Here is an 18,009-nt window from a genome sequence, read left to right as displayed (position 1 = left end):
GTGTATTGTTTTGAATATAAGAACCCATGATCTCTTAATTAAAATTTCCTCCTCTAATGGTAGGTTCTAATTTTAGGTCTCTTATTTTTGAAAATATTATTTTTTTAAAATTTATTTTTTAAAATAGAATAGAAGTGGTATAGAATATCAAGGATTGCATTTATATGAAGAAAAAATCAATGTAATTTAGTATTCTACTACATAACATTTACAAGAAATTTACAACATATTGTAAAAGAAGAAAAAAAAAACCAAAGTTGTTGATTCTGGTTAAGCATTCTCAATAATCCACAAACAAAGCAGCCATGTCTCTCTCAACTTCTTCTCTTCACACAAAATATAAATCAACCAAGTGTGGCTTATCGGAAGAGGCCAGAAATCAAGAGCAGCCATGTCTTTAACCTCTTGTATTCCCAAAAGCTTCATGGCAACACAAGCTTTCTTAATCTTGGGATTTGGTGCCATTTTTAGAAAATTCTCTGCAACAACAAGACCGAATTAAACACTGAACTCACAAAACTTCAGGAAAAATACAGAGAAAAGTAACAAAAATAAAAACTTTCATCTTCCTCTCCCCGGGTGAAGGAGGGAGAAACCAAAGATGAGTAAAGAGGGTTAGATGAGTAACGAAACTAATGTGACTCTTAAAGCCACTAAAACACATATACTTTTTTAGTTTTTACCCACCAAAAAGATTGGAAGAGTTAAAAGCTATTAAGGAAAAGATCACAGTGAATGACAACAAAAGAAGGAAGTGTGTACAAGATATTGTTGAATTGCAGAGACAAGAAGTGTTGATAAAGGAAGCGAAAGTGGCACTAGACAAGGAGATAACTCTGACGCAGTCTCATGCCGAACTTCTTGACCAAAAGGTTCAGAATGTAGACTAGGAGTTTCGGAAAATTGTTGCTGCCCCATGGAAATAAGCTAGTTGTAGATCAAAGGTGTTTAAGACTAATCTAGTTCTCTGTATGTTCGCAGAAAACATATTGTGCCTAAATTAAGTAGAAAGTCTATGTGCCCTGTCTGGAACGCATTTTTCTTTCAGATTTTCCAATCACATCTTAATAAGATAATCGTGAAAGAGACAAAGCAATGAGAATCTTGATAGCTCTTAAAAAGAACAACATTTTGAGTAAATGCAAATGACAGTTTCAACTCAACACCTACAGAAACGATAATCACTAGAATCTTTTTGGTCAACAAGAAATTATAATATAAGGACGTGATTCTTATGGATTGGTTCTACTTGGACATATGAGAATATGATTCTCCTTTCACTTCCTGTTCTTGCTCTCATCCTACGAAAAAAGGAAACTAACCTGCAAACTAGGTACTCCTGATGGCTTCCTTTAAAGGACTTGTCACTTTGACAATCAAGAAAGCCTTGCTCATTCCACAACATCAGGTTCAAATCTAAATATCCAAAAAGTCAGAAGACGACTTCGCTAGAGTTTTACAACAATGTAGATAACTCTTCAATCCTAATTTCCCCATTAGATCAGTCAAGAAAATCAAAACAGACGATAAATAACAAGAGGCAGCCAAATCAATTCTTCAAAGCACATCCGCTATGCAAATCATAATATTCATAATCCAAAATTGTCGCAGTTACATATAAAGATCATAGATTTATAAATACAAATCGATCAAAGACTTAGAATCATCCATATCAAAGATCATACCTTTGCTTGCGCTAATGAGAAAGAATCCATCTGGAGTCATCAGACTATAAGCAATTGAGAATCGATTTAATCTCCTCCTCCGATTCCAATCTCCTATGATTCCAACCGATCCCATGTCATCCGATTGAGAGATTCGCGACAAAGAGAAAGTGAGAGGGAGAGGAAGAAAAAGAACACAAGCGGGCCAAAAAAAATTGCTCTGGATTAAACGGAACCAACGATTTAGCGACACATCACAATCTCTTATGTGAAATTGAGGTTACTATATAAGAGAAGCTTTTCAATTTTTTTCCATTTTCTGATTTATTTTATTTAATCTCTTTTTCCTTAAAACCCCACTAACAACCTGCCGATGGGGAAGGTCTAAGAGGCCAGCAAAATTACCAGAAGGATTTATCTAAATCGGGTAGATGAATAGTAATGAGAAGCATTAAGTTTTTTTTTTTGGAATTTGATCACGCTCGCAACAAAAAAGCCACCGAGGTCTCATTGACTATACGTGTGTGGCATTTATTCATTGCCTAAAAGTATACGTCGATCACGACAAGATCATTGTTATCACACTAGAGCGACGCACGAATATATATGTTCATGGCTCATTCTGAAATAGTATTTTCAATAATGGTAGAAACATATAATAGATGGAACTAGCCTTATTTGTACAATGCATGTGACTAGCAAAAGACACAGGTTTGAGCAAGTCATATTGATCCGAATTCTAAACCTATGTTAAGATTAAAACCTTACCTCATTCATCAAAAACGTTTATCATAATCTCATCATCTGCTCTAAAAGATATAAGAAAATAATAATAATCGTAATCCCAACCTTCCATGATATTATAAAAAATCTAAACGATCATTTCAAATAATAGAGAAAGTAATGAAAATGAAGAAACGATCCAACAAAAAGAAGATGGAAACGTTTGAAAGTAGACAAAACGGAGAAAAGAAGAGTGATATATTTGGCCCCGCGTGCGAAAGAGGGAATGGGGTTATCCACATTGTTGAAAAAGTCTCTGGTTCTTCTTCTTACTCAATTAGTTCTTTGGTTTTGGTGAAGACATTGTTGTGTTGTGACCATGCATTACCTATTGTGCCAAAAGAATAGTGCTATAATTGGCGGAAAATCTTGTTTGTGCACCTTTTTTACATAAAAACACTATTTTATATATTTTTAAAGTTTTGATATTTAATTTTCACATAATAATCAGTTTTTATCCTTCATTTTTGGACAAACATAAGATATATCCGCACTAATATTTCCAAAAATTTGATATATAATTTTGGAAATTTAGGATAATTCATGTATAATAATCTAATACATATATTGATATTGTTGGATTTATATAACTAATTAATATATATATATATGACAATATAATGCTTAATTAGTTATATAAATCCAACAATATTTATCTGTAATCCAATGACTCAGTTCGGAGCCAATATGACTCAGTTGTTGAATTTTTGATTACCTCATTAGATATCTAATCGGAGTTGTGTTCAACTTAACATTCAGAACTGTGCCACAAACAATATTCACTACATTGTTGATCAAATAATGTTACAAATGTGTCCCCATCCAACCTTTTCCGTGTAGAGCTTTTTATAAGATGTATAAGCCAATTTGTGTAGTCTTATAAGCTTTTTATCTTATTATATCCTTTCGAATTGTACATTAGCGAGATATGCAGACGTGAGGATATGGCCATATTCACGTTTTCGTAGAATATTGACGATGAAACGTCGAACTTTTGTGGTTTTATATATAGCATATAATTTTTAAGAAAAATAAAACATAATCTAGTAAAAGTTTAGTAATGATGTTTTTGGTCGATAAATATGCATTAAACGAATTTGAGTTTGGGCGATGATACAATAGTACAATAATCTCTTGGTCAAATGCAGTAGTATTGGTTGAATAATGATATATAGTAACATAAAAACATGTCATATGTCTTTGCTAATATAAGGGAGTGGCGTATTTGTTCGCCTCTCTTATAAAACCACAAAGTTAGGCTTTGTCCACTTCCAAAATTGGACCACAGACATCAGTAAAGAAAAGAAAAAAAAAGAAGAAGCATTTTTCAATGAAATTAAATTCTTGCAATGGACCACTTCTACACTCTTCTCTGCTTTCATCTTCAATGCTTCTGTTGTGTTGTCCATATCTCTCCACATTGTTTGCTTGCTTTTGGTTATGCATTTGACATCTATTTGGGAATCTTAGGCCAATCTGAAGTAGCTAGCATCTCTTGTTTTTCTCTTTTCTCTTATTTTCTGGTTTCATTATTCTTGGAATCCAATGTGGCGTAGATGAATTGCTTTATGACTATGGTATTAGTTGACTAGTAATGGAAATTAAAAAAAAAATAAAAGAAAATAAGCTAAGAAGTTCAAGCAAATTAATCCGACCTAGGCTGATCCTGATAAGGTGCGACAAAATCAAGGTTACTTTACCACATTTCAACACCTAAAATTATTGAATCAATGAGTGGACTAAATATTGTGATGTACTAAGCTATTTATGGTCCATATTCACCTTATGGGCCGCTCTATTTGCCACGGCCCACGTTAATTCCTCCAAAATTACACACATATTTATATGTCGCATATGGGAATCTTTTTGCATAATATGCGTAAAAGTGATGTGATCAGACATAATCATTTTTCCCCAGCTAGACTAACCCAACCATTCATTACATAAGCTCTAATTTTAATTTTAATTAACTTGTACAGTAGTAGTAATTACTTTAAAGTTTAAACTATTTATTACTCTGATTTTTAATTAGCTAGCTAGCTAGCTAGTATCTAACGACTGTTACGATCTCAACATAATATTTCCTTTCAAAACTGAAAGCCAATAAACACATTATTTTTTACTTAAAATGATATATTTTTCTTATTTTTAAAAAGTGTCATATAGGGGAAAATTAAACGTAATATGAAAGTTGTTCTTGTGGCTCATAATTTACACTGAAGAGTTATATAACGTATTTATAACGTTCATATATATGACCTTACCCTTTCAAGTATTGTCATTAAAGACCACGTTTTGAATGAAAACTTTGGCCAATGTGAGAATCAACTTCACCTTAAACCGTAAAAACGAACCAAATTTAAAGCATGCATAACTTGACATGAGACCATTCAGAAAATATATTAACACAAAAGTAGAAGGAAAAACTGGATTACCAATTATATAGCGCATAAACCTAGTGATTTTGACATATATAAGTTTTCTTATTCTGATAAAACAAAAAACATAAAACATGTAAAGAAAACAAATATTATTAGAACAATAAAATCAAATAGAAAAGAAGGGAATGATCAATATGAGATGATCTCATGACATTACATGGTCATAACTCATAAGGTAGCTAGAACAATGGGAACCAAATGTTATTAGTACCACCTATAGTAGAAGAACCAGAGAGCATCTCTATCAGATCCATTTCTCTTCTTTCGCCAGTGGAGTTAGCTTGTGGCACAAACAACTCGTTTTCAGCAGCATGCTCACTGTTGTTGGAAGACATAAAAGAAAGTGAAGAAGACGACGCCGAACCGTCCAACAAATCAGATAAGTAGATGTCAGATGCGAGGTGAGAAGTAATGGCAGGTTCTGTTGTGACCATTGTTCCAAACTGATTTCCAACAATATTGTTGTGCGAACTAGGTTTAGGGTTAGGGTTCTTGAACATGAAACCAGACGAAGAAGACTGGGTTATCTCATCCGAACCTTGGCTCAAATCCATGTGCTCGAGAGAAACTGGGTGGTTCGCAAATATATTTCTCAGGAAAACAAGCTCTTCGTCATAAGGATCATCCAAGAGCGACGATGTAGAGTCTTCGTCATCAAGATTCCAAGTAGAAAGAACATTATTACCACCAGTAGTGATGATGTTCTCGCCATTGTCCTTATCATTATTCTCGATGCTTTTAATATAGTCTTCGAGAATGCATGGCCTTTTAGCGGATGGAGAGAGATCATCGATGTCGCTGCTGTTACTATCCACGTTTCTCGTACGCTTGTGTTTTCGTTTCGAGTTTTGGCGTCGTTTCGTAGCATTCCAATGGTTCTTGATCGAGTTTTCAGTTCGTCCTTGTATGAGTTTAGCGATCTCTGCCCACTTATTCCCGATTCGGGTGTGTGCTTCCACAAAAACTCTCTCTTCTTCTTCACTCCAACTATCTTTCTAGAAAACAAAACCAACAAATATTTACATTAATACCCAAGAATGTCATATAAACTTTATTAAGAGTACAGATCTATTAAAACCTTGATATCAGGACGGAGATGATTATGCCATCTTTCACGACATTGCTTGCCTGCTCTTCCCTCAAGCTTCTCCGAGATAATTGCCCATTTCCTATCTCCATGTTGCTTCACCAACTTTATCAACTTCCTATAATATATGGATGCAACCACAGTAGGCATATACGCAAGCTCGCATGAAGTAGCACGAAAATTTACATACAATACACATATATACCTGTCTTCTTCGGCTGTCCACTGGCCTTTGATCAGATTCTTGTATGGTCGCTTCTTGCAAGTAGTACTCTTTTGATAGTCTCTAGTAGTTGCACCTTTAACGATCATTTCTCCAATAACGTTTCGGTTTCCGCTGTTAACGGCCAAGTTTTTCCCCTTCCTCGGACCAAACATCATCATGTTCTCTTTATTGTTCTTTCTAGTCTCAATCGCCCTTGCCGTCTTGAAAATAGGTCGGTCTATAGAACGCTCTTGTGTCTTAAAACATAAGGTACCGTTCTTTTGGCTGTTCAAGAATCTCTCCACCGCTGTCAAAGGCGGTGCAGCGCAGTGGGCGAGGCTTTTCTCTTGTATTATCTGGTCTTCCATGAAAGAAAGAGAAGAAGAAAAGTTTAGTGTAGAATGGGGAGGAGAGCTAAGAGCACAAAGGAGGGATAGAATTAAGCTGGTAATAAGGAATATGAGAATTTAATGAGAGGCAAGTAAAATGCACACTAATTACCAATTGAATTCCATTAATTATTTTGACTATTTAGTATATATAAAAAAAGAGTATAAACTTATATTTAGTAAAAAATAGTCATCCATATTTTTAATTTATAGAAATATATCAACTAAACATAGAAAAATTAGTATTACATATATATTTCAGAAGTAAGATGACACAAAAATAAAGAAGACTGTAAATTAGTAAAGATTCTTGTTCTGCCATTAGATCATGTATGATGCAGACTGTAAAGCCTTCTTTCAATATAATTGACGAATATGAAGGAAATAATGTATTACAAGAACTATATTGTAGGTTTATAACCAGCTTGGTCGCTTTCCCACAAATTCACGATAACTAAAATGTAGCTGAGGTGTAACTTGTAAGAAAATAGGGAATAATTATTATTTTTCCTTTATGTATCTTGTTAAAGTGGTGGGAATAACTAGTGAGTTAATCTCATAGGGTAATTGTTGAAATAATTTTTTAAAATTTTGTTTAAAAAAATCTGTAACCGACGAAGTGGTAAATGAAAAGACCATCAATTATAAATTTATATATGTAATAAATTAGTTAGTTGACTACAATTATTTGGAAGGATAAAATTTAGGAGAAGTCTAAGCCCACCCAATAAAATCTAGCAATATTCGAATATAATTACTAAAGTATTAACACTTTATATATAAAAGAATTCATATATTTACATAAATGAATCGCTATTAACATATTATCAGTACGTAGTAAGCAGTACTTGACTAAATTTATTCACAACCTCAGGAAAGCATGTTATTGTTACAACAAGTCAACAACAAAATGAAACCAAATTCGATTCTCTATTTCTCTCCTTCAATTAAGCCCCTAACAAAAAAATTTTTTTGCATTGTACTAATTCAGATAGAAAAACGCAGTAGAAAAAGGTCACTAGGACAATCCTCTTAGAAAACCGCCAGATGTTTCAGCCAAAGGAACTTTTTTGTGCCACCATAATCTGAAAAAGAAATATATATAACAATCCTAAAAGTTTTTTAAAGATAAATAATAGTATGAATTTCCAATTTATTGCATAATCCGTAAGGCCATTTAAATGTTGAAGAAAAAATTGCATTACAAATATACGAGCTTAGGGGAATTTAAGTGTCTATTTCAATAAATGGTAATTTATTTGTAGAGGTGGAAGTTAGGGTAATTGCTATGGGATGGTATAATCGTTCTTTTATCATTGAAAACTGAACTTACTGAGCAGAGTACAAACAATTTACTTTGAGAAGAAAGGTCTCAGAACTGAGGCCATAAAATTCCAAAAAGAAAAAAAAAGCCATACAGAATATGCATGATGATCATATGATGCTCCAAGGCAAAAAAAAGAGAGACACAGAAACCCACACACAAGCATATGATATATAAGACCCATTACTTGAACCAGAACTTTAAACTTGATTCTCAACAAACATAGTAAAATACCCAAACCAGATTTGGATGGGTAAAAACGGATCACAGTGCGCCTCCAACAACACGGACATGAAAAGGCGGTCCACGACAAAAGATGGGTTCGTTTGGAGATGCGGTTCGTGCTCGTGCTCTGAGTACATTGTTAGCGTCTTCAATAACAGCTGCTGCTACCATCGTGTACTCTCCTGGAACAAGGAAGTAGAGTGAAAAACAGTGTCTTGCTTCTTGCAGCGGCGCAACTTCCATTGAGATTCCACAAAGAGCACCTGACAAAAGAAGTCACGGACATGTATAAGCCCACCTTCTACAAACGGCTATAATGGCAGCAAAAATCTATGTTACAGAACTTTTATTACTTAACGTCAGGGATATTACCAGCCCAGAGGACAGTGGCAACAGCTCCTTCAGTGCAGTTCTGTCCAGCTACGTCTCTGCAAGTAACACTTAGATTCAACTTGATAGCTTCGCTTGTGTTATTGCGAACCAGAACCTCCATAGGAGTGACTTCATGTGACAGAACAGATCCCTTTGGAAATGGAGACTGAGCCTTTGTCTCAGAGTCCGTCTCCAGACTGTCTCTGACCAGTCTGAAACCAAATGTTAGCGGATCTGGGAGCAAAACATCCATCACTGTTGTCTGGAGAGCTGTCTGAATTGCATCCTTGATGTCCAGTTCTCCTGAGCTGTTCCTTCCTGATTGCCACCGGACTTTTATTTTCGAAATGAGATTCTTGATCAATGTGTTTATCTCAGCTTTCGTGTTCTTCTCTGAGAAGCTCGGATTTCTAATACTTGAAGGGCTACCGGGCGGAGGGTCCTTTGTAAAGAATGAACCATCAAGAACCGGTAGCTTAAAATGTTCCAATGGAATCAGTACCCTAGCAGAATAGTCCCGGTCGATTCTTGTTTTTGGGTATTCATACTCTGGAGAATCTTGCACTGGTGAAGAATCATCTTCCTTGGCAGAGTTTTCCAGCTGAACGAAGACACTAATTTCAAAAACAACATCTGTTGGGTTAGATAACTCAAGTTCAAGAAACCGTAGTCCCCAGCTTCCCCTAAAGGGATTGATCTTGACAAGGCTGTCTGTATTGCTCTCTCTTTCAATGTCTTCATCCCGAAGGTTGTCACTCACATGTGCAGGGATCTCCATGGAAAGCAAACGAGCTTTCACAAAAGACAAACCTTGCAAAACACAAATTTGTAAGGGAACAACAAGACGTCTCCCCGGTGGCAGGACAGATTCTTTTTCCTGGGAATCCCCATTGTTAGACAACGGCCCTGCAAAAAATATGAATACACAAATGCTTTTAGTTATAGTCATCGTGAGGCTACATGAAGCATTGCAAAAGAAAGATACATCAGACAAACACGTCAATGAAGAAATGACTACCTGCATAGTGAATAAGCAATGACGGGCTGGTTCCGTCTTTTGGTCTTCCGGTGTTACTTGCAGCGTTCCTCCCACTACTAACAGCATTGTCAGAATCCGTTGGTCCCACATGCCAAGCTTTTAAAGTCACACGCAGAGTCACTTGTGCCCCAGGTTTCAAGGGAAGAGCAGACTGTAAAGCTTCATCTGCTATCGAGATAACAGCATCTTGATTCTTTCCAGAGAGCGAGACATGTGCCTGTTCTATTGGAACTGTGCCAGCATTTGCAAAATTTATACACACCTCACGAATTTCACCTTCATATAGAATAATTGCACCATCACCACCAACAACATTAGCCACAAGGAGGGGCAATGGCGGTACAACTGAAATGTTAGGAACAAATACATGTCGTAGCTTTGCAGATCCACAGGATCTGAAAGGGTCAGAAAATACAAGTCCTTGTGCTGCTCCAAGAAGCAGATTGTCAACATCCCTGAAAACATGTTCAGTGATTACACCAAAGCAGTGAACTGTGCATCCTGGAATTGTAACTGGTCCCACTGCTGTTGGAATACCAGATAATGTGATCACTTTTGCGGAGTTAGGGGGAATGTCCACACTGACAGGAAACGCATCAAAGTTTTTTGAGTGAGCTGAGAGATAAATACTATCAATCCTTAAATCGAAGCAACAAGGATTTGCTAACTCCACTAAGACCTGAACTGGTTCACCAACCACCCAAATCAATTCCTGCTTGCTACTTTCGTTGGCATCTCCTTTGCTGAAAGGAGTATAAATAAATGGCCCCGAAGGAGCAGATCCTGTCCACCAATCTTCTCTTGCTGGATTGCGTTTTACGATGTCCACTTGGGAGGAATGGAGTGGGAAAGAGAATAGCCTGAAAGATCAATTAAAATAATGCTTAAACGACCCATAAAATAAAATTTGTCAGAGTCAGCTACGAAGCAAATATAGAACAAGATCCTGGAATATAAACACAGATTGGGCAAATATGAAGCCAAGAGATGGATGAAAGTGATTATTAGTCTGATCTTGTTGGTCTACTTGAAGTGTGAGAAAATTTGATAAAACATCCCCGAAAGCAAAAGGTCGACAGCTGACAAAAATACCTTACAAATGGCAAGGCAGGGTCAGCACACCGAGTTCCTGAAGGCAATCTTTCGGCTGAATTTGCAAGGGAATTAGCAAGTCCATTTTGACCTGAAGGTGTAATTAGAGGATAATGCCACCTCAGAAGCCTCGCTGCAGCACTCCATGCAGCAAGGGGATCTCCAGCGCGAACAGCAGAGAGGAGTATCTCCCTAAGCACAACCATCTGCAAAGTGCTCCACTGAGACTCGAACAGTGAGACAATTGAATGATGATGCATTTTTCCAGCATCAGGTTGGCGCCCAGTTTCCTTTACCAACAAACACAAGAGAAAATATTATAGGAAAAAGTAAACATCAAAGTATGATACAAGGAGAAACGCCAAGATCGTGTACGGTGATGGTACTAATAAAAATTCTACGGCAAACTATGTTTATGAAGAATGTTCAATCAACCACAAGAGAAGAAAAATAATTCTTATGCTGTCAAACTCACATTGTTAACAGAAAGTTTTGACACGGATGCCCTGCTTTGGATTCTATATGCATCAGTTGTCATAGAGAGAACTTGCATGGCACTGATAGCAGCCAAGCGATTGTCTTGCTGCAAATACAATTGGGCGACCTGCCTACAGAAGAAGGCTGCTTTCCGTTGATAACCAAGCGCTCCAAATAAACGTGCTACTTCAACATACAATATGAGCCTATCACTGGCATCAATTAAGGACTTTGCACCATCGGCAGCATTGGTTAATAGCTCTACTATTTCCTTAGCCAGTTCTCTCCTGTACAAAGAAGCCATTGTAATGATGATTAAGATCATAGAAATATGTGATCCAGCCAGAAGGTAAGGAAAAGAGCTTCCTATTGAACAAAATCATAGCAACCACTAACTAAGCAGCGTACTGAAGGCAAAATAGGAAACTACACCATTATGATTTCAAGAAATAAAAGGCATACAATGATACCTGCATAGGAATCTGGCCAGTTTAAGGGTAGCTTCGAGTTCAAAGCTCAGGGGCGAAACTCTGCAAGGAAAATAGTTGATTGCTATTTCGTATTAGTAATAAGTTTACTGAAGAAGAGTGCCAAACAGGTAATGCGTAGAATTACCTCTGAGCAATTTCTTGAATAAATGACTTTCTGTAGTGTAAGATTACATTAGTGTACCGATATCTAACTTCATCTTCTAAAGCCACATCCCGTTGACCCATCCGATCTACCTAATAATAAGAAAACATAATACTAAGGTGTTGTAAACAAATAAAGAGAGACATATGAGAGCAATTTCATATTCATTGCATTTCAGATAAAGAGTGGATTCAGTATACACTTTTTGGCTATAATGCTATAAAAATGTAAGAACAATGCAACATAAAGCCTTACCAGTAAGGCACAAACACTGCCTTCCAAGGCACCCGCATACCAGAAGTAATCTCCTGTCAATCTGGCCAGTTCTAGAGCAGTAGAATAGTGAGCATTGGCATCAACAGGTGAACCAGCCAACAAAGAATAGTCTCCTATCGTTTTTTGTGCACGTCCAAGCCTACGCTTTTTGGCCTTGATAACCTGCATTAGACCAAACTAATGAGCCTAGAAGACAATGGTTATAAGCTTCCACAGGAGGAAATGAATCATAGACTAAATTATAGGACACCTAGACATGAACCTCCTCTGAGTTGAGACTAGCTTGGGAATCCAATGGCGTCTTCAAAATTGTGCCAGCAGATTCCGCCTGAAGAACCCACTTCTCAAATTCCATCAACAGCGAAGCTGCAATATCTTGCATCATTGTTTGTAAATGAAACTCCTGAGTTTGCTTGTCCGATGGAGGAAACAAAATCAAATTTTCACCCTTCTTGTCTCCATCTTCAAGCTGCACAAGACAGTGCATTGATCATAGAATCGTCAATTAGCTCACATTCAAAGGCTATAAGATAAATCGCTGGTACAAAAATAGGAACTTAACACAGTAATACATAAACATTACTATCAAGTATCAACTATAGTGAATCATCTCAAACCAGCGAGCTAAGATACCCTAGAAGCATCGAAATTACAAGAGTGAAGTGGAAACTAATATGCTCACTTGTGAATCGCCAGGGGAGAAGGCGAAGCAGCGCCGGACAAGAGCCGATGAATAGCTCTTACAAGCCACATTAAATTTCTCAGTGACGGAGTCGAGATCAGGGGAAGAAGGACAGTGGCAAAGGCCGATCACGGCGAGAATCTTCCGATTAGACTGAAAATCCTCCCAGGGACTCGGAGGAGAACCACCAAGCACAAATTTGAACCGGAGAGAGCCAGAGTCCCAAGGCTGATTCGTAAACGGAGATTTCTGGTGCTCGGTGTAAAAGGAGCTAACAGCGGAGAGCGCGATCGTGTGATGACGGAGCAGCATCGAGTGATAGTCCCGTAGAAGCGTCTGCGGGATAGTACCGATCGGGAGGACGGCGATCCGAATGATGGACAAAGTCTCGATGCTGACGTCAGGTTCCATGGCTAGATCAGAGGAGGAGAGTTTGAGCCAGTAAAGGATCTTTTCGGTGAGGGTGAAGTGCACCGGATCTGGAGGAGAGACGAATACGAGAAAGTGTGTGTGTGTGTGAGAGAGAGAGAGAACGTGGTTTGTTTGGATACAAGTTTTAAACTATTCGTAATTCAGAATTTAGGTTAAATGGGGTTAAGATTATTCGTATAACCAAACAACCGGGTTCAAATCGCGATTATTTAAAACTCTCTCGCTCTTAACGAAACAGAGGCGAAATTGAAAAGTTTTTGGCGTTATGGCGTCGTCCACTGTTGGGAGCTCCGAGTTTGAGGAGACGATTGTTACTGCTTCCCCTTCACGCCGTGTACGAGAACTTTTAGCTTTGTGCTTCAGTGTAAGTTTTCTCAACTTCTTCGGGTTGTGTAATTTTGTTTCTCTGGGGGAAATTTATTTAATAGCTTCGGAGATTGATGAATACTTAAGCCGCGTCGTGAGTTTTGGACCTCGATTGAAAAAAATTAGTCGCTGATTAGGTTCTAAGTATCGACCTTCGTGGTTTCCTGATTGGCTGGAGCGTATTTTTGTTACTTCTGATTTTGAAGTAATCGATTGATTTCGTGTGTTTTCTTTTCAGTCAGTTGAAGTTGGAGGAGGAGGAGGATTTAAAGACTTGGAGAGCGTAGTGAAAGAACTTGTCAGCTATCTGAATTGTTTGGCCGAGAACGATGAACTGGAAAATGATGTTATTGAAGTTTTAGATGAAATTTTGAAAGTTGTATCATCTCCTCAAGTGGATCAGGTTACTTGTCAGTTCTCAACTTGCTTTGGAAGCCAAAAGGAAGGATTTGTTTAGAATCAAGCTTATGAGTTTTCCTCATTTTGATTGTGTTACAGGAGGTTATAGATGAACTGTCATTTCAGTTGCCGAAAGTAACTTCCAAGTTCGCAGACCTATCAAGCAGATGTTTACAGTTAGTTGAGGATATCGTTGATCGATTTGTGGAAGCATGCAATCCACGGGACATGCTTTCAATTCTTTGTGAGGTATTAGATCTTGAATTGGATTCGGATCCAGGCTAGTTCAAGGCAGTATATATATACTATTCTTAAGTTTCTTTTTCGTACTTGGTATTTGCCTTAAGAAGATTACAAGTTGACTTTAAATGACCAGGCACTTGATGCTGCAAGGTGCTCTCTTTCACCCTCTAGTTGTTCCACTCCTTTATTACATGGGCTCTCTAAAGGTACCAGTTGAAGATTTTTCTCGTTTCCTAGATACTTATAAACTTCTGTTATAAAGTGAATCTAGCTTGGGGACTGCAAATCTAGTAATGCTTTTACCTCGAGAGTAGAAAAGTATGAATTTCCCTGATAAAAAAATTCTTTAAATTCTTAACCACTTTTCTTACTGAAGATGTTAATATAGCTCTTGTAAACTGAAGCAGTGAAAAGTTATTCGACTTTCTTCGTTTCAGTATTTATTTCAATTCAGAGGCGTCACTTCGAGCAACTAAAGGTTGCAGTTCCAGTTGTCCTGAATGTTTTGAAGGACATTTCATTGGAAAAAGATGTGCAAGTTGAAGATTTATTTGATAAGGCTGTAGGCATTGCTATTTCAATTCGAGATGTTTCTTCAAAACTGGTCTGTAAGTTTGACAAATTGGCAATTGGGATTTCCTTAATCACTACCCAGAGTGCTCTTTCTCTAATTTGAATATTCCACTCTCCTGTTTTGATCTCCTTTCTTTGTTTTACAGAAGAACGAAGAAGAAGTAAAAGTCCGTTGTTTGCTCGGTCTCTATGTGATACAGATAACGGTTCGTACTTGATTCCAGCTTTGGTTCTATATATTTCTACTTTCCTCTTTTATGAGCATATAGATTGCCTTCAATACCTGAGATTTGATCTAATTTTTGCAGGCTATTCTTTCAGTTAGCATCAGAGACAAAGCGGCCTCATGTGTTCCTCTGTTGATGCAGTTAGAACCTTTCTTGACATACTGTGGTTTAACACATCTTGGTTTAATCACGGAGAGTGACACTGAAAAATTAATGAGCACTGTTGCTGGAGGTTAATCTCAAAACTCAAAAAGCACTTTCTTCCTGATTTCAGAACTCCATCCATCCATAACACACATCCTTTCTCGTGTCGCAAGATAGTTTGTCTCACCGAATGTAATATGAACAGATGATGATGATTACGTCAGCTCTTTCCCTGACATCAAATTGGGTGCATCACTTTTACTCATCTGGACAAAGATCTCACAAGAGGTTGGAGAGGCTACTAATGCAGCTTTAGGAAGTGATGTAGATGAGCTTCAAAGAAATTTAGTGAAAAGGTGGCAAGCTTATGGGATGTTGAAATATATACTTTCCTCTGGAGATCTGCTCTGGGCATTTAAAAGGCACACTATCGAGTTCTTGCTTGACATAACAAAAGGAGTTTCTTCATCTCAATGCAATGATGAGAAAATAGATTGTTCACACTACACACCTAGCATCTACGCTGCTTTACAGGCATAATACTATTCTTCTTAAATCTTTACACCGTTCAGGTTAATCAGAGTTCTAAGTAGTGTCTGGTTTCTTTCTTTCTTCCAGGCTGTTACATTAGTGATCATCTATGCCCCAGAAGCAGATCTGAGAAAAAAGACATTTGAGGCACTGAAGAGGGTAAGTAATAACCCTTGACTTAATCAATTTGTGGAAACTGATTTTGAGTGATGCAGAAATTGATTCTATAGATAACATAATCCACAAAAAAAAAAAGACAACCCAAACTTTCAAATGGCTTTTGCTTCCTATGACTTCGAAATGAGTTTGTTTCTTTAGATCTAAACTCAATATGTTTTAAACAGAATTATTGTACAAATTTAAATGGTTCGTCTTGTGCTGAATCTGCTTATAATCCTTTATAACTAGAAGAGGTGTTAGCCAACTTTTACTACCCTCAGTCTATATGCCCTGTTTTTCTTTCTTTATTCTAAAAATGCTTCGTTCATTGGGTACAGAGATTGTTATATATTTCGTCTTACAATCTTTTTTTTTTGGGTGCTGGTTGATTAGATTCTTTCTGATATCCCAGCTCCTCAGAGGTTTCACGTTTTAAGAGCCCTTGTCACGAATTCCCAGTCTTCCTCAATGGTTAGTATTTTTGTATCCCCTCGAGCTATTATGGATAGTAAAGCATGTGACACTTCACAGATATGATGATTATGAAGATACACCTTTACATGCGTTGTCCGTTCATAAACTACACAGCTTAGTGTCTTCAGTAGTCTTACGGTGCTACTACTGTTAAAGTACAAGTCAGCTACTTTTAAAATTTGTTGCTGTAATAGCTAACTTTTCCACAAGAAAAATGGTATCTCAGTTCACTAATATTGTTTTGCTAAATCAACCAGACAGCGATCCTTCTCGGTCTATTTAAAGACAGCATGAGCAGCAGTAGTTTGCAAGGTACAGATTGTGCGACCGCTGATATGCTTGTTATTGAGCTAGTGGAGTTGGTCTTAAGGCCTCCAAAAGGTGGTCCTCCACTCCTTCCAGACCAAAGTGATGCGGTAATTGTTTTGTTCCTATATCAATTCTTTATAAATATATATATATATATATATTTTCTCTTTTGTGTGCATCATGTAAGCCCATATGCAATGCAGTAATATGGGTATTGTAATTGCTTTAAGGGACATAGATACATACATACAGAGAAAAGGTGAAAGTATCAAATGAGAGTAGCATACTTTTCTCGCTAATTAAGGAATTTTATGATGTTCCATTGCTAGAAGATTTGTCGTCAGTAAAACTCTGATCCAAGAATTTTCACCGGTTATAAGAATGCGAGTGTCGGATAGAAAATAGGGAGAGCTTGTTATTGTTTCTCTACTAAATATTTATAAGATATAATATTGAGGCACATGTGTGTGACAAATAGTTTTGTGTGATGTTTGTCCAGGTTCTGGCAGCACTGAACCTCTACAGGTTTGCATTGTTATTTAATCCAGGAGGTAAAAACTTTTTAACTAAAATAAATGGAAGAATTGTACTTTGCTTTATCTCACTACTTTCCAAGTAAATCAAGGAATAGATTTCTTAAAGTTTTGCGAGTTGGTATTTGAACTTAATAGAAGGTGTTTCAAATCACAAGTTGCTGGATAGTGTTTTGTGTTTTGATGACTGGAAATAGCCTGCAAGTTACGTGAACTTATATAAACCAGTTATTGATCCATGATGAAAATGTCTCACAAGATATAGCATGCAGTATCTTTTTGTTTTGGATTAACATTAATCATGTTGTCTGTTGCAAGTATTCACACTTGTACATACAAATGACATGTTTTAAGCTCTTTTGGTATATGAAATTGTCTGCAGATGCGTGTAAAGTATATATGTCTCTATTTTACGTGTGTAAATGTAATCTTATGCAAATCAGTAACACATTTAATCTTTCTTGTTCTTGTTGTATATCTGACAAGGCAAAATTACAGAAAATGAAGCAGGTAAAGAGAGGAGCAGAGTAAGCAGTGAAGTTTTGTCAAAGAAGAATCTGGAGAAAGCGTACAAAGAGTGGCTTCTGCCTCTTCGAACTGTTGTGAGCTGCAGCATCGCTGAGAACGTCAAGGAGGATCACGGTCACGAATCTTCATTTGACAGTGTATGCCTTCTGAACCCAATTGAATCGGTTCTATATAGATGCATCGAACTCGTGGAAGAAAAGCTGACGAGACATGTGTAAAAAAAAACTAAACAATCGTGAGCACCACAGTCCTGTTTATGTGTTAACGTTGGGTGTTACAAAAATTTCTGCGTGATGTTTTATTGACATTTCCCTGTAACTTTGGTTATTCCAAATTCAGTCGTGGCACTTTGATTGATCAAATCATATCTATTGAGGAAGATTTTATTGTCACACAAAACCA

At 37.0% G+C, this 18,009-nt stretch overlaps 3 protein-coding genes across 8 annotated transcripts; 1 reads left to right on the top strand and 2 right to left on the bottom strand.

Annotated features, from left to right (window-relative positions):
* Positions 1–4,962: 4,962 nt before the first annotated feature.
* On the bottom strand, positions 4,963–6,606 carry LOC104705371 (transcription factor MYB64-like). The gene is made up of 3 exons (XM_010421358.2): positions 6,181–6,606; positions 5,967–6,093; positions 4,963–5,883 (listed from the first exon to the last, which is right to left on the bottom strand). The coding sequence occupies exons 1-3, from the start codon at positions 6,546–6,548 to the stop codon at positions 5,068–5,070; spliced, it is 1,311 nt and encodes a 436-aa protein (XP_010419660.1). The 5' UTR covers positions 6,549–6,606; the 3' UTR covers positions 4,963–5,067.
* Positions 6,607–7,863: 1,257 nt separating this feature from the next.
* Positions 7,864–13,240, bottom strand: LOC104705370 (trafficking protein particle complex II-specific subunit 120 homolog). 2 transcript variants are annotated; one of them, XM_087460636.1, is made up of 10 exons: positions 12,690–13,240; positions 12,258–12,476; positions 11,987–12,169; positions 11,714–11,823; positions 11,569–11,628; positions 11,097–11,385; positions 10,622–10,911; positions 9,509–10,389; positions 8,491–9,396; positions 7,864–8,381 (listed from the first exon to the last, which is right to left on the bottom strand). In XM_087460636.1, exons 4-10 carry the CDS (start codon positions 11,812–11,814, stop codon positions 8,158–8,160), a joined length of 2,751 nt encoding a protein of 916 aa, XP_087316762.1. In that variant the 5' UTR covers positions 11,815–11,823; positions 11,987–12,169; positions 12,258–12,476; positions 12,690–13,240; the 3' UTR covers positions 7,864–8,157. The 2 variants fall into 2 exon arrangements, with proteins under 2 accessions (XP_087316762.1, XP_087316761.1); XM_087460635.1 differs by having other exon boundaries at positions 12,270–12,476; positions 12,690–13,234.
* LOC104709082 (aberrant root formation protein 4) lies at positions 13,198–18,006 on the top strand. Of its 5 annotated transcripts, none has more exons than XM_087460638.1 (13): positions 13,198–13,485; positions 13,726–13,890; positions 13,986–14,135; positions 14,263–14,335; positions 14,567–14,733; positions 14,849–14,908; positions 15,011–15,161; positions 15,279–15,607; positions 15,692–15,763; positions 16,157–16,234; positions 16,495–16,653; positions 17,046–17,097; positions 17,578–18,006. In XM_087460638.1, the coding sequence occupies exons 1-13, from the start codon at positions 13,387–13,389 to the stop codon at positions 17,823–17,825; spliced, it is 1,803 nt and encodes a 600-aa protein (XP_087316764.1). In that variant the 5' UTR covers positions 13,198–13,386; the 3' UTR covers positions 17,826–18,006. The 5 variants fall into 5 exon arrangements, with proteins under 5 accessions (XP_087316764.1, XP_087316763.1, XP_087316765.1 ...); XM_087460637.1 differs by having other exon boundaries at positions 17,566–18,006; XM_087460641.1 differs by having other exon boundaries at positions 13,358–13,485; positions 14,567–14,737.
* The last annotated feature ends 3 nt before the right edge of the window (positions 18,007–18,009 follow it).

Source organism: Camelina sativa, chromosome 8 (assembly GCF_030686135.1).
Source record: "Camelina sativa cultivar CO46 ecotype springtype chromosome 8, ASM3068613v1".
NCBI classification, from domain to species: Eukaryota; Viridiplantae; Streptophyta; class Magnoliopsida; order Brassicales; family Brassicaceae; genus Camelina; species Camelina sativa.
This window is presented reverse-complemented; position numbering and strand designations above follow the sequence as displayed.

Excerpts from the sequence above, each read along its gene's own strand:
- LOC104709082 (XM_087460637.1), top strand. The coding sequence starts at position 13,387 with ATGGCGTCGTCCACTGTTGGGAGCTCCGAGTTTGAGGAGACGATTGTT. Across the intron at positions 15,162-15,278 it reads AATGAGCACTGTTGCTGGAG|ATGATGATGATTACGTCAGC; the intron begins GTTAATCTCAAA and ends TAATATGAACAG. Across the intron at positions 17,098-17,565 it reads ATTGTTATTTAATCCAGGAG|GCAAAATTACAGAAAATGAA; the intron begins GTAAAAACTTTT and ends ATATCTGACAAG.
- LOC104705370 (XM_087460635.1), bottom strand. The coding sequence starts at position 13,100 with ATGGAACCTGACGTCAGCATCGAGACTTTGTCCATCATTCGGATCGCC. Across the intron at positions 12,477-12,689 it reads TCTCCCCTGGCGATTCACAA|CTTGAAGATGGAGACAAGAA; the intron begins GTGAGCATATTA and ends TGTCTTGTGCAG. Across the intron at positions 9,397-9,508 it reads ATTGCTTATTCACTATGCAG|GGCCGTTGTCTAACAATGGG; the intron begins GTAGTCATTTCT and ends TATTTTTTGCAG.
- LOC104705371 (XM_010421358.2), bottom strand. The coding sequence starts at position 6,548 with ATGGAAGACCAGATAATACAAGAGAAAAGCCTCGCCCACTGCGCTGCA. Across the intron at positions 6,094-6,180 it reads TGGACAGCCGAAGAAGACAG|GAAGTTGATAAAGTTGGTGA; the intron begins GTATATATGTGT and ends CATATATTATAG. Across the intron at positions 5,884-5,966 it reads ATCTCCGTCCTGATATCAAG|AAAGATAGTTGGAGTGAAGA; the intron begins GTTTTAATAGAT and ends TTTGTTTTCTAG.